Source organism: Echinops telfairi, unplaced genomic scaffold, assembly GCF_000313985.2.
Source record: "Echinops telfairi isolate 266 unplaced genomic scaffold, ASM31398v2 ScPeMD7_1713;HRSCAF=2227, whole genome shotgun sequence".
Classification (NCBI taxonomy): Eukaryota; Metazoa; Chordata; class Mammalia; order Afrosoricida; family Tenrecidae; genus Echinops; species Echinops telfairi.
In genome coordinates this window covers 161,305-174,356 of record NW_022105611.1, presented here as the reverse complement: position 1 = coordinate 174,356, position 13,052 = coordinate 161,305, and the positions used below count along the sequence as shown (strand labels likewise).

Below are 13,052 nucleotides of genomic sequence, written 5' to 3'. Positions count from 1 at the left end.
GGTGCCGGTCCTTCCAGGCTTCCCATGACGGTTCCCGACCACCTTGCTGTAAATGGCACAGGTCACGCATGTAGCTTTGCAGACAGCTTGGGAAGCACTCTTGGAAATGTCTGATGGTTGCTGCCTCCATTGTTTACTTTGTAATGGCCTCTTTGGGCACACAGCAGCTAGCTAGTGGGCTGCAAATGACTGCCACCTTTCGTCCTTAGCCTGCAGCCGAACACCTTACCAGAGGCACAAGGGCTCCTAAAACCAAATACCTAATCACTTAGTTCTGACTCAGAAACCCTATATATATGTACCCTATGTATATATATATATATATACACACACACACATACACACAGTGTGTATAACATTCATGGGGACAGCAGAGATGGCTGCATGACCTGGGTGGAGTCACTTGAAGACTATAGGGCAGAATAAAAACCATCTTCTGGCTCCTTCCATAAAAACCTCATGGCTATTAAATCAGGCCATCATGGGTTGGAGAGGCTTGGTTGCATAGTGGTTTCAAGTTGGGCTAACCTTGAGGTGAGTAGTTTGAAACACCAGCTTCTCTAGGAGAAAGACAAGGCTCCCTCCCTTAGTCTCCAGAACCCATAGGGCTGAATGAGGCAGAACTGGCTGGTGTTCTGGGAATGTTGTGGTTGCTGCAGACCAAGGGGGAGGCATGAGTAACCCTATCCAAAGGAGCTCTACTCTGCCAGTCTGTTGCTGTGTTTAGGGCCAACCTTAGGGTTAGCAGCCAAGCACTATATACACACACCTAGAACTGACAGGAAGTTACCCATCTTTCTACAATTAGGTGAGTGAATTTCTGCCCCTTGTGCCAGAAACAGGAAGTTCAGATTCTCCATCTACAGAGCCTTCTGGGAAGCAAACATCAACATCAACAGGTAGGCTTGGCCAAGTCCAGTACATGGGCTGGGGTAGGGGGGATGAGGGCTTGAGCAGCCGCTGCAGTTTTGTTTGCTTACTTTTTAAACAGAAACTCTTCCAACTCTTAGAGCTGTGCCTGAGAGTTTACAAGAAGCATTTTTTAAAAAGAAAAAACTATTTATTGCAAGATCAACTCTGAGACAGAAAGAAATAAGGGACCGTGCTATAAGAGTCACTGAAAACCCTCCAGTAGTGAAACCTACAGGTATGTTGCAACTAGGTTCTTGTCCTAAGGGCTTTTCTCCATTAAAAATACTGACATAACAATGTATTCTCTCAAAGGCTCTTCTGTAAACCAACTGAAAAGTAAAGTCTCTCTCCCTGAAGACAGAAAATCAGAAGAAGCCCTCATGTACCAAAGGACTCTGAGGTAACTTGGTTTAATGTAAACTTTCAAATTCCTTTCATATTGTCTGTCAATCTAATTCTGATTTTTTTATAGGTCATACAATCAATTAGCTGAAGTGAAACAGCAAAGGGAAAGAAAGGCAACACAAGAAGCTTATGCCCAAAATAGAGCGAGGGCTAGAGAATTCCATAAGGTGTGTGTGTGTGTGTGTGTATATGTGTGTTCCCAGGGCCACTTTTTAAAGGTAGCCAGACCTTTCATTCTAATTGGTTGTTTTTTTTTTCATTCGCCCACAGAAAACATTAGCGAAACTTCGAGCCAGAAATACACGCTGATTTTCTGCACTGTAAACATTTTTGTTTTATAGATTTTATTTAATATTAATAAATTTTATTTAAGGAGTTTTACATATCTTTGTCATCCATTGGTTCCTCTAAATCTTGCAAAAGTTCAAGATAGCCCTGGTAAGAAAAAAATTACCCCTTGGTTGAACTTGGCACATGTTTTTATAAACTCCTGTGGAGATACATGGTTACATTCAGGAAACAGCACTGTGGAGGTCGATGGCATTCCGTGGAGACTATCTGTGGTCACGGCGTTAAGAGCTCTTGATCTCAGTTCCATAAGCCCGCTTTGAAATGACCTGACTTTAAAGTGCGCTCACCTTTGTAAGGAGCCACGAGCCACCATTGTCTAGTAAGCATTAATCTCAGACCTTGAAAAAGCAGAAACAAAATTTTACTGAGTATAAGGCTTATAGAAAATGTGTAGCTTCAATCTTTTTGTAGTGTAGTGTACATTTCAGCAATGTCCCCAATCGGTTATATGCTAGCAAGGTAGCAAAAACAAAAACCTCCTGGGAAATTGTCTATGGTCATGTCCACAGCAAATCAGAAACCACATTCTAAAAGCCTTGGTAATGACCACTGTAGACTGGAAAACAGTTTATAAAGGGAAACCAATTACCTGTTAATACTTCTGGTTACACCACTTTAACCTCCATTATGGACAAATGTCAAACATTTCATGCCTATGAAAAAAAGATCAAATTAGTATCTATCTACACTGCAAATAGAAACCCAATACAATTTTTTATGCATTAAAATTGTTTTTGGAAACAATACATAGGAGAAATTAAAGAAGTTGAATGTTCCCATTTGCATCTGGACCAACAGACACAAATGTTCTGGTTACTACTTGCAAGCATTTTTTTCTCAGACATCGTGTCTTTTATTTTAAACCACGTTTTATTGGTATAATTGGCATATCAAATAGTTCAATGACATCAAGAGCTAAGGCTTTTTCCTCCTCTTGTACTCAATTGTTAGCTCCCCCTTTACCCCTATCTACCCTGCCATATGTATGCCCAAGGAACCATTACAAATGACACCAGGAGGGGAAGGTGGGGGGAGGTAAGGGGAGCCGATCTCAATGACTGACATAACTCCCTCCCAGTGGAACGTTCAACAGAAAAGCGCGTGAAGATTGACAGTGGTTGTTGTAAGGCATGAAAAAAAATAATTCATAAATTATCAAGGGTTCATGAGGGAGGATGGGGGAGGGGGGAAATTAGCTGATCCCAAGGACTCAAGTAGAAAAATGTTTTGGAAATGATGGCAACCTATGTAACAAAGGTGCTTGACACCATGGATTGTGAGAAGAGCTGTGAGCCCCCAAAATAAAAGGTGCTTTTTTTCACATATTACTTGAGACCAATCTTTAATGTACATGGATGTTCAGAAAGGCCATTTTCACTCATCCTATTCAGAGCAGTTGAACAATTTGCCTGTCATCATAACATCCCGTCACAGAATGTATACATTGAGTAATTAAGGAATTAACATGTTTCTATATCATTAATAAAGTAGTGATGATAAAACACTATGCTACCAAGACTTTGAAATAAATCTAAGAACCATGATGCTGAAATAAAATTTGCGGGTGGGGGGGGCGGGCGCAAAAATGCTAACATGATTTAGAGCCAACCGTTTGCCTTTTTGAAATAATATCATACCTGAAAATTCTGTTATTCCCTTTAGGGCCCTAGAAGTAGAAAGTACATTTATGTTTTGGGAGTAAATAGTATTAGTGCTAAATATTTCTACATTGCTAACTTTTAGTATTGCTTGAGCAAAGTGTTACAGGTCTCATTGTCACCACTGAAATTAACCCACAGTGGTGGAAGCAAAACCTGTCATCCTTTCAGCCACAACTGCTTGTCTGGACACCGTGATCAGCTGTGCCCACTTTCACAGACTGAGGCTGCATGCAAGCAGTTCCTCAGCGCTACACTTCTACATGCATGCAGGAAGTTTGTTGCTAAGGAACAGCCAACTGCTAAGACAAGAACAGAAAGCCTTACATACATCTTTGGATCTCATTCATTCTGCCTTCCTCTCAATTTCAGATACCCTACAAAAAGAAAATAATCAGTTCCTAACATTTTATCAACAAGCAGGTTATCATTCAAAGGAATTATGTGAACTGTATCAATAGAAATACCAGGTTTAACATGCACAAAGCCAAGAAAACCAACGATGCCAGATACTGAATTTCTATTGCACTGTCCTTTGAACACCCCAGCAGGAAAAGGCTGCTGGATGCAGATACCATGCAGTGCTGTGAGGTCTGCAGTTTACAGGCATACTGTGATAGGTAAGGTTCTTGTGCCAACCTGGCCAGTAGGAAATTAGGTCTCCCCCCCCCCCCCTCTGGTAATCTGATCAGCGTGCATTGCCTTAACTTGTGAGCTACACTGCCTGTGTACCTGCTTCTACACACTGCTGGTGCATATTATCTCTTAACCTGGGGACTGTCATTTCCTGTCATCTGGCTGACTGTTGGAGATCCACCCTGCTGTTTGCTGGCTAGTCTGCCTGCATTGCTCTCTGGAAGACTCAGCTGTCTGCTTCTTTGACCTTGAACCCAGCAGCCCTATTGAGTTGAACTGAGCCTTCTGTACTGCTATGTGGACTAATTAGCTGTTACATTCCTTTGTGCTAAACAGATCTATAAAACCGTTATCCTGGTTGTTTCCTTGTCTAACACACATACTGATCTCAAAAATAATGTCTTAAAATACAGCATTCCTATAATAGGCACTTGGCCTTTAGCCTTCATTATTCCAAAAGAAACATGAAGTTCATTTTAATCAACCAACCTATTCCATCTTGTCTTCCTACATGTAAACTTGAGGCTTCAAAAAAATTATTGGGAAAATGCAAAGGATGGAATGACATTATTTCCCAAAATCATAATTATGTAGTTTATTGCTAAACTATGGAATCACTTAATCAGCATATTGGACTTACCTGAACACTGAGTTGTAATCCCTGGCAGTCCCTATGGTGACAATATTAAAAAAAAAGATTTAAAATTACTTGATTGTTAAGTTTAATAAGTGCATTCTTGGGTTCTATCAAGCTCAATCAGAATGAAGATTTTAGTTCATGTCTGTATCATTCAGCAGTTGAACAGTTAAATTCATCACATGAACTATATGTACCAGTATGCTGAAAGATGACATTTGAAGTCAGTTTAAACTTACCTAAGAAATGTGCAGATTACACCAATACCTAGGATCAAAACCAAGTACCTATTAGATTGTTCCTACTATCTACAAATTTGTCTTGTAGTTCTTCCTCACAGATCCAACCAATAGCAGTTCTGCGAGTAAAGCAAACCACAGAGTTACTCTGTGAGGCGTTTCCAACGATGTGGGTCTACAGACAAGGCCCCATCGGGATAGACCTCAACAATCAAGAACACAGTCCAATGAATACTAATGATTTGTCATCTGCCCTGCCCTGATTTTCTCATTAACACAAATTGCAAAAAATAACCAAAATTCTTATAGATCTCAATCACTCAAGAATAAATCGATCACTGTGTACTTAGTTATGTTCTGACAAAACAAGTGCAATTACAGTGAGCTCAGCCTTTCAACTTAGTGGGGTCATAGTTCAAAACTTAGGCTCAACTGAGGAGTCTCAAAGAAACGGTTTACCAAGGTGCGCATCTCAGCTTATAGAAGCCATGGGATGGATGAGTCGATACTTGTTACTCTGACCTCTCAAGCTTTGCCCTGCACCTTTCACCCACAGGGGTTAGGGGAGCCAGCAAGGCTATCAATTACAAAATCCACCGTGAATCATTGGTGAGGCTCACTAAGGTTAGAGAAAATCCTTAAATGTGCAGGTGTGGTGATCTGAGTGGGTCCAGTGGATCCCAAGGTCAAGGTGTTGACCTAGCCCAGGGTGGCTGGGGATCAAGTACCACTTGGGGCTGCTTGTGATGAGAAAGGATAATTTTGTAAGGTGAGGCCTAAAATCACTTTCCATATGGGAATTACGATGCAAGATCAGTAATGATAGTAAGGGACTAACACAGGGAACTTTACAACTAAATTATTTACATTTCAGAAATAAAGCCATTTCCACTATACTATATATTCTTGAATATCCATTGCAAGAACATAAAATATAACTTAAATCCCTATGATCCTTTTTAAGTTTTCTAGCTCTCCTAAAGATAGAGATGGTGCCCTACTTTTATGATGAAATATTTAGAGATCAATGTATGACAATTAGACTCCTCCCCGCAAAGGTCTAGTAAAATGCCAATATAGTTTAAAATTACTTGACATTGTACACTGACAACTGATTTTAAAAATTTCATGCTTAAAAGCATTAGACATACCTGAAAGTCCAGGCATCAGGTTCAAGATAAAATGTCTAAAAAAAATGGAGACAATCTTAATGTTTCATGGTAATAAGTAAGATTAGAATGTTAAAATGCAGCCAAGATAGCCTTTATGACCTACTCTACTGCTCGGGTAAAACGTAAGTTCCAATACACAACAGCTTTAAATGCCCATTGTCATGTCGGCACATTCCTTACCTGGTTGATGTTTCGTCTGAAGCCCTCAAAAGCAAGTCCTGGGAAGTGTCCACAACTGTCAAGACACTGTGCTCTAGTAACTGGTTTAATGACATGTCCCTTCTTATCTGTATCAAAACTCATACTGCACAATGAGTTTTGGGTTGCAAAAGAGGATTTATTCTTGCACCTGTCTTTGAGTGTTTGTCCACTAATTAAACAAACACAAACACAAATGCAGTTATACAACTGTAGGATATGACCCTATATAAAAGCAGAGTATTTACATACATACCCTAATAGGATACAGTAGATGGGATCACCCAATGGGGCTTCATGATTGCAAATCTTCAGAGGCAAACAAGGCTCTCCTACTCAGCAGCCACAGGTAGTTTACTTAGCAGCCAAGGACTTTACTTACACAGCCAGTGTCCCCTTAAATTACTATAATAGGCTGCTGACAAGTATAAATATGAAAATTAGCACTTGGGAGTTTTAGGTGGTTGGCATTTGTATGGGAAGCCATTTGCAAAATGAAAATTGCAAATAAGCAGGTACCACAGAATTTGTGCCAAGCTGTCAGCCAATCAGACTTTTCTCTGCAGGGCGGTTTCAAAATCTCAACTAAATTGGTGCAGTGTTGAAACACTATTTCTGAAATAAAACACTATCAGCAAGCACAGTCAGAATACTTCTAGCAAGTAATTTCTCTGATATCCAGATTTTCCTACATAGAGCAGCTCACAGGTATAAAATATAGGCTCCATTCTACTAATCTCTTCCAAGAATCTCATCAATGTTGGCATGTATGCCCACGTCTCAGCGCCTTCCTGGGAACAAGGGCTTTTTCTTTTTACCTCATTTGACATTTTTATTCTTGACTCCGTTCAGGTCATTTCCGTCCTCTTTTTTGCCCAGTATCTTTGTTTTAGAAACTTCCTTCCTAAACAATGTAACATCTTCAGTATTGTCTTCGTCTAAATTTGCCTTCCTCTTCTTTGGGAATTCACAACTTATTATAAAGCAATTATCTTCCTGTATAAAGTAGAAAACACAACGGTGATTGGTTACTTCAGTAGTACCTTGTGCCTGTATCTAGAGCTAAGACCCACATTAACTCATGCAAAGCCTGGCTTGTTTGGGGGAAAACTTGTCTTTCCAAAACAAAATGCAAGCATTTTGAAATTTACGCAGTATTTTGAAAAGTAAGCTTTCTACGAAAATACAAGATAAAAGTAGAAATCACCTACCACCAATTTGATATCACAGTCATCACTACATTCCAGGGTTGGATCCTCATCCTCAGCCCTGCAGTGTTTAAACACATCATCAGGTCATAAATGACAAATTAATTTATGACTGACTTGTTAAGTACGACCAAAGTGCTATATGTATATATGCTATAACTCCACTATCTCCTTTGGTGCCCAGGTATATAATAGCTACTGATAGCATAAAACTGCGAGTGCTGGTGGCACGTTGGGCTGCTGTGAGGTTGCAGGCTCCAGGCCCATCAGCCACTGCAGGAGAAAGATGAGGCTTTCTGTTCAAACCCATAGGGTCGCTATGAGTCAGAATCAATCACTGGGGTAGCCCTGCTTGGTTTTGTAGTTTGGATGGCATAAAAACACGATGTGTCAAGGGAAGGATGATGGACCTCACAAGAAACAGAATTCTCAGGTTAGGAAGAGAATGTTTCTGGTGGCAGTAAATCTACTAATAAAACCGCTTGAGCAGGGGAATAAATGATGCCCTGCACCTACAGGCGGCATTCCCTTATCCCCTTTTAACTCTTCTCAGTCAGAAATGACCATCCAACTGCTATTTTAAAACTGGCGTTCTCTCCATCATGAATTGGGGTGTTCATAGATGTGAACAAGAAACTTGAGGGAACCTAAGCTGATGGCCTACCAAATCTGTTTTCCCATCAGTCTGTTGACAAATTAATGGGAAAATTAAGAATTAGTATTACAATAGGAAATGATTTGATCATTCCAATGACCAAATGATTTTACATGCTTCAACTTACAAAGGCTCTTCAATAGGAGATATGGATCCATCATCATCCAAGTATTTATATCTGCGACTATCAAGGTCTTCTTTTTCTAAATCTTCTCCAACATTCATTTGTTTCAAAGATTCCTTGAGGTGATATTCATACTTCAGGTTTTCAACATACTTGAAAAATCCTCTTGCAACGGCTTGCTATAAATTAAAATGACATTAAGGCACCACATTCTGGTCTTTCACAAGACATTTTCCTTCCCGACTCAGAAGATGACTAGACTTAAATGGGGGAAGAGAAAATGCTTTGCCAGTGGATATGTACCAAGAACTGATTATTGAATTACCATCACTACAATTTTCAGCAATTACCAGGCAACTATCAGCCTTGTGGGGTTGACTGCTGCAAAACTATTACAGGTTTTAGATCAGTTGTACTCAACCTTCTGAATGCCGCAATCCTTTTAATAGTTTGTAGTGACCCCCCCCCAAAAAAAACATAAAACCACTTTCATTGCTACTTCCTACCTATAATTTTGCTACTGTTATAAATTGGGCAACCCCTATGAAAGGGTCGTTGGACCCCCAAAGGGGGTCACGACCCACTGGTTAAGAACCGCTATCTATAGCGTTATTGTTTTCAAAGCTACAGGTTAGATGTATACATAAAACTTATAGGGTAAAATATTTTCCTGGTATGCTAAGAATCCTAAAAGTAGCCCAACAAACTTCCAACTGAAATTTGAGCTGTGCAGATAAGACCAACTCACTTCAAATGTTAAAATTTTTTTCCATGGAAGGGAGTTTCTTCCATTTTCCGATTCTAAAAACGAGAAACCAGTGCCTCGATCTTTAAATTGCTTTTGATCAATTTGTGAGCTTTTCCTGCTTCTGCCTCCTGGTGGTCTTCCCCTTGGTCTTCCTGTTGCCTTGTATTTCTTCTTCTTTCTTTTGCGTTTCTTTGCTTTAAATCTCTCAAACACTGCTTTTAAGGTCAATGGTCTTGGTTCCCAAGAGGAATCACTAGAGGAATCTCTTGCCCAAGCACTGTCAGCAGGCACGGATCTTCTTTGAGGGCTTTGTCTCCTCCGCTTGGGTGAAGGAGGCACACACTGAGTTTTAAATAAGCTGCTACCAGAAGATTCAGAGTCATCACTAGAAAAAGAAAACACTGAATTGAATGCTACTTTACTAATACTGTATTCTCATGATATTCCTAAAGCAAGGAGACATAGCCAGCACTAATTATATTAAAGGGGTAAAGGTAAGTGGTCCTCCGAGCCCTGGTCCCACAGTGGTTCCTTGTTGGCCTGTGATCTTCAAGAGCCAGTTTAAAACCAACAGCTGCTTCTCAAGAAAAGCAGGGCTTTCTACCCCGTCTTGAACTTATGGGGGCAATTCTGCCCTGTCTTACGGGGTGTGTCAGTCTGGGAAGACTAGAGAAACAAATCCACAGACACACCTGTGTAAGGAAAGGGATTTGTACACAAGAGCAATTGAACATTGACAAAACATCCCAGTGCAGTCCAGATCAAGTCCTTAAGTCAGACATTAGCCCATATGTCTGATGCCAATCTATAAAGTCCTTCTGACTCACGAAACACATGCAATGACACCAAATGTAGAAGATCACAGGCCAGTGGGTAAAGTCCTTGGAGCCAGTGGCATTGGAGACATCTCAGTGCTGGCAAGGGTCTCTGCATCAGGGTGGGCCCATGTGTCTTGTCAACTGCTGTCTCCCAGGGTGTTCAGTCTCCCACCTCCAAGGAGGGAATACTAGATTTCCCAGAATTCTCAGAAGGCCGTGCCCAGAGGCCTCATTAGCTATGAGCTGATTGAGAAACTAGACTCCACCCCTACCTACACTCTTAATCCTCACTGACAAACGCCAGACTTGATGGTAATGATTTCTGAAGACCAGATAGCTTCAAAACAACTGACACAACTCCATATTCACAGCACGTAGATAAATATAAATTTCTATCTCGCTTCACTGCTATAGCCCCTTTAAAACAAGCATGTGTGACACGAAGACCCCACTGCTGCAGAGACAATTCTGATTCAACAGCCCCATAGGACTCCAAGGAGGACTGCCCCAAGAACAGACATCCTCAGCGCCCAGCCCCACCCCCAGGGAATGGCTGGTGCTAATCTTGAATTCAGCAGCCCAAGGCATAACCTAGTACAGAACACCCTAGATATGGTTTCAATTCCAAACCCCGACCCCCAATGTATAAGATACTAAATACCTACATTCCATTGTATTTATGCCAGCACCCTTTATTATGTGATACTAAGGTTATTTTTAAGGTTGATGTTTGCTTCGATATAAAAACCAAGCAATTTAATCAGGATTTCAGACATCAAGAAAGCCAGGTGCCACAGGGCTGAGGATGCATCCCGTTCTTGAATATACTACAAACAACCCAATCAATCACACAGAATGAAACTAACTTTGAAGGTCCGTGCAAACCAAGCTTTTCAAAATCTTTCCTAATCAACAACTCATAGGATGCCCTGATGTCACAGTGGGTGTGCAAGGTCAGCAGTTACTCTGGGAAAGATGAAGCCGTCGTCTGTTGCTGTAAAGGCTTACAACCTGAGAAAGCCAAAGGGAGCAGAGTTCTAGTCGGTCCTTTCAGGTTCACTGTGACTCAAAACAGACTCAGCAGTACCTTGTGATGACCTATGCTTTGTCAATTTCTGAGCCTCAGGGGATTTGACCAGCAACTCAATTTCAGTTTTTCAGCATTTTCAGTTAACAAACGGGCAGCAGTTTAAAGTTGATCTGAAGAACACACTTACCTTTGATTGGCAAATTCCTCAGGGGCCGTTAAATCTGATGTCATTGTGTAGTGGGGAGAATTAAATCCCGTAACAAATTATCCAGGCCCCTCAGTAAAAAGTATTAAGCCCTGAAAATAAAAAAATTCCAAGTATGATGTAGATTCCCAGTGTTTCAGGGGAGAGACACTAAGCACCTTTATAGAAAAGTTAAGCGTTGTGAGGTGTAGAATTAGCTGGTGAATTTAAGCACATATGCTATCAGTCAAGGTTTCTACTCATTTTCAATCAAATCCCAAACCAACAGGCTGGTTTCATCCTGCCTTTCGTATTGCACTCAATGGAAGAGTCCACCTGTACTGTCAGTCCATCAAAAGACTCCAATATTATCCCTACCTTCAGTAAGGCCAGGCACCACTTAATGAATGGCCGGAACTGCCTACACAGCCTAAGCGCAGACTGTGGATCACCAAGGTTCCTCATAGGAACCCATGAACATTTAACATCGGTATTCAAATTAAGTTTTAAACGAGGTTTCCATTTCCACCACATTCTGAATCAGAATGGGCACTTAGATTCACTTGTGATTCTGATACAGTAAAGTAACAGTTAGCAATCCTACTTTGCACACCAGGCTTGTATATAGTCCCTAAAGAGCAAGTCTTTAGCATAACTGTAAAAGAACGTAAACGGTATAAGTGCTCAAGGGACCTGTATAATCTCAATACAGTTGAGATGCACATTTCTAAATCCAAAATTCTAAACTTGGCTGAAAAATCTGCTCAACCCCAAACTCAACAATCAGGGAAAATCGACCCTAGTTGCATACATTATGATCAAATGATAAAAAAATAAAACGTTTAAAACAGCCAGATTATCAAAATTAAGCCTACCCAAAAGCCACATTCTCGAGCTCTGGGGCTTCCTACTACTCTGTCTTCCCATTCAAGAATTCAGCCATTTTGGGTGGCCACGTGGCCAACAGCATCCGTGACCAGGATTCTAACTTAAAATATTAAAGCGCTTCGTTGTGGAAGGCTGCAGCTTACAGTGGGAGCCTAAACACTCCTTTTCGACCCTATTGGGGTTCTTCCAGATCACCAGCCAGAGAAACGCAAGTCTTTCTACAAACCAAGTGCCAAGGGGGAGAAATGGCGTCAATTAACAAGTCCGAGATGGGAAAACGCTCTAACATCTCCTCCCAGGCGCAACGAGACAGGCCCGTAAAGAGAATAACCCGTGCTTGGGCCGCTGCCCAGGCACCAGGCCCGCAGAAGCACTGAGCGCCGAATGTGTCTCGTCCTGAGCAAAACCACACAAGCAGCCGGGCCCTCGTCCGAAAGAGCCGGGGAGGACGTCTCAGTGAGCGCCAGCCCAGCCCACGTCTCGCCAGGAGCCCCCGCTCACTCGGCGCGGGGCTCGATGGACGTCCGCAAGCACATTCCCGCGCAGACACGGCGGACACAAACCACCTACCTCTCCACAGCCGTGCGGGAGAAACGGACGAGAAGATCGCGGCACCCGCCTAAGAATGGGACCGAAATCTCGCGATACTAAGGGACGCCGGGACCAACGTGACGAGGGCGGAGACGAGACGCCAGGCTGCCCCCTCCCGGGGGTGTGGCTACAGGGGGCGGGGCGGAGCGCTTCCCTAAAGGAGGCGGGGTTGTCCGGGAGAACGGCGGCGGTGAAGGTGGAGGCCTCCGTGACCCTGTTGGGTAAGTGCAATAGCCAAGAACATTCTGACAAATGACAGACACTGCACATCAAGTGAGCAGAATTCACGCAGACTGCGAAGAAGAGCTTAGAAACCTGGTTTGGTTCCCGTAGTATCGCCTTTGCTCCGCTGTTTTCTGACTTTCTTGTGTCTTTCTCGTTTGCAAGACTGTAAAATTCTAGGTTGGCGGTTTTTGACATATACCTTTGCCTTCAAATACCCGTTTTGTGTTGAAATACTAGGTAAAGATCATGCTTTGTCCAGGATCGAATGTGTCACCTTTGTACGGGAGCTCAGTCTTACTCCAGAACACACCGGTTCCCTTCCAGAAACCTTCGGACTTGTTTTGATAACTCCACTTTTCACTCTGAAAGGGTC

The 13,052-nt window shown here is 42.0% G+C and overlaps 3 protein-coding genes and 7 non-coding genes across 17 annotated transcripts in view; 2 read left to right on the top strand and 8 right to left on the bottom strand.

Annotated features, from left to right (window-relative positions):
• Positions 1–1,698, top strand: part of CEP295 (centrosomal protein 295) — a 45,981-nt gene extending 44,283 nt beyond the window's left edge. For all 5 annotated transcript variants that reach the window (XM_045293174.1, XM_045293175.1, XM_045293176.1 and 2 more), the window contains 5 exons: positions 809–899; positions 992–1,147; positions 1,225–1,312; positions 1,385–1,484; positions 1,588–1,698. In XM_045293174.1, the coding sequence (XP_045149109.1) occupies positions 809–899; positions 992–1,147; positions 1,225–1,312; positions 1,385–1,484; positions 1,588–1,626 (474 nt within the window). In that variant the 3' untranslated portion in view covers positions 1,627–1,698. The remainder of the gene's footprint in view (positions 1–808; positions 900–991; positions 1,148–1,224; positions 1,313–1,384; positions 1,485–1,587) is intronic.
• TAF1D (TATA-box binding protein associated factor, RNA polymerase I subunit D) lies at positions 1,643–12,500 on the bottom strand. Of its 4 annotated transcripts, none has more exons than XM_045293179.1 (13): positions 12,434–12,500; positions 10,979–11,088; positions 8,944–9,328; positions 8,199–8,374; positions 7,420–7,477; positions 6,191–7,204; positions 5,990–6,024; positions 4,839–4,866; positions 4,603–4,633; positions 3,658–3,703; positions 3,306–3,334; positions 2,258–2,321; positions 1,643–2,006 (listed from the first exon to the last, which is right to left on the bottom strand). In XM_045293179.1, exons 2-6 carry the CDS (start codon positions 11,020–11,022, stop codon positions 7,028–7,030), a joined length of 840 nt encoding a protein of 279 aa, XP_045149114.1. In that variant the 5' UTR covers positions 11,023–11,088; positions 12,434–12,500; the 3' UTR covers positions 1,643–2,006; positions 2,258–2,321; positions 3,306–3,334; positions 3,658–3,703; positions 4,603–4,633; positions 4,839–4,866; positions 5,990–6,024; positions 6,191–7,027. The 4 variants fall into 4 exon arrangements, with proteins under 4 accessions (XP_045149114.1, XP_004709020.1, XP_045149115.1 ...); XM_004708963.2 differs by having other exon boundaries at positions 7,027–7,204; XM_045293180.1 differs by lacking the exons at positions 3,658–3,703; positions 4,603–4,633; positions 4,839–4,866 and having other exon boundaries at positions 5,990–7,204.
• On the bottom strand, positions 2,097–2,217 carry LOC115870532. Its single transcript, XR_004046764.1, has one exon. It is a non-coding gene; the product is annotated as a small nucleolar RNA SNORA32 (small nucleolar RNA).
• LOC115870522 lies at positions 3,022–3,094 on the bottom strand. The gene has a single exon (XR_004046755.1). It is a non-coding gene; the product is annotated as a small nucleolar RNA Z40 (small nucleolar RNA).
• Positions 3,425–3,555, bottom strand: LOC115870527. Its single transcript, XR_004046759.1, has one exon. It is a non-coding gene; the product is annotated as a small nucleolar RNA SNORA1 (small nucleolar RNA).
• On the bottom strand, positions 3,774–3,912 carry LOC115870523. The gene has a single exon (XR_004046756.1). It is a non-coding gene; the product is annotated as a small nucleolar RNA SNORA8 (small nucleolar RNA).
• Positions 4,715–4,787, bottom strand: LOC115870539. The gene has a single exon (XR_004046771.1). It is a non-coding gene; the product is annotated as a small nucleolar RNA SNORD5 (small nucleolar RNA).
• LOC115870534 lies at positions 4,914–5,047 on the bottom strand. The gene has a single exon (XR_004046766.1). It is a non-coding gene; the product is annotated as a small nucleolar RNA SNORA18 (small nucleolar RNA).
• LOC115870538 lies at positions 6,283–6,409 on the bottom strand. The gene has a single exon (XR_004046770.1). It is a non-coding gene; the product is annotated as a small nucleolar RNA SNORA40 (small nucleolar RNA).
• Positions 12,501–12,591: 91 nt separating the features above from the next.
• The window catches only part of CUNH11orf54 (chromosome unknown C11orf54 homolog), a 23,777-nt gene continuing 23,316 nt past the window's right edge, over positions 12,592–13,052 (top strand). The window contains exon 1 of the mRNA XM_004708897.2: positions 12,592–12,675. The gene's annotated coding sequence lies outside the window, so the exon portion shown is untranslated. The remainder of the gene's footprint in view (positions 12,676–13,052) is intronic.

Coding starts and splice junctions, on each gene's coding strand:
- TAF1D (XM_045293180.1), bottom strand. CDS start 11,022: ATGACATCAGATTTAACGGCCCCTGAGGAATTTGCCAATCAAAG. Junction 9,329..10,978: donor GAGGAATTTGCCAATCAAAG/GTAAGTGTGTTC, acceptor TTCTTTTTCTAG/TGATGACTCTGAATCTTCTG. Junction 8,375..8,943: donor AAAAAATTTTAACATTTGAA/GTGAGTTGGTCT, acceptor TTTAATTTATAG/CAAGCCGTTGCAAGAGGATT.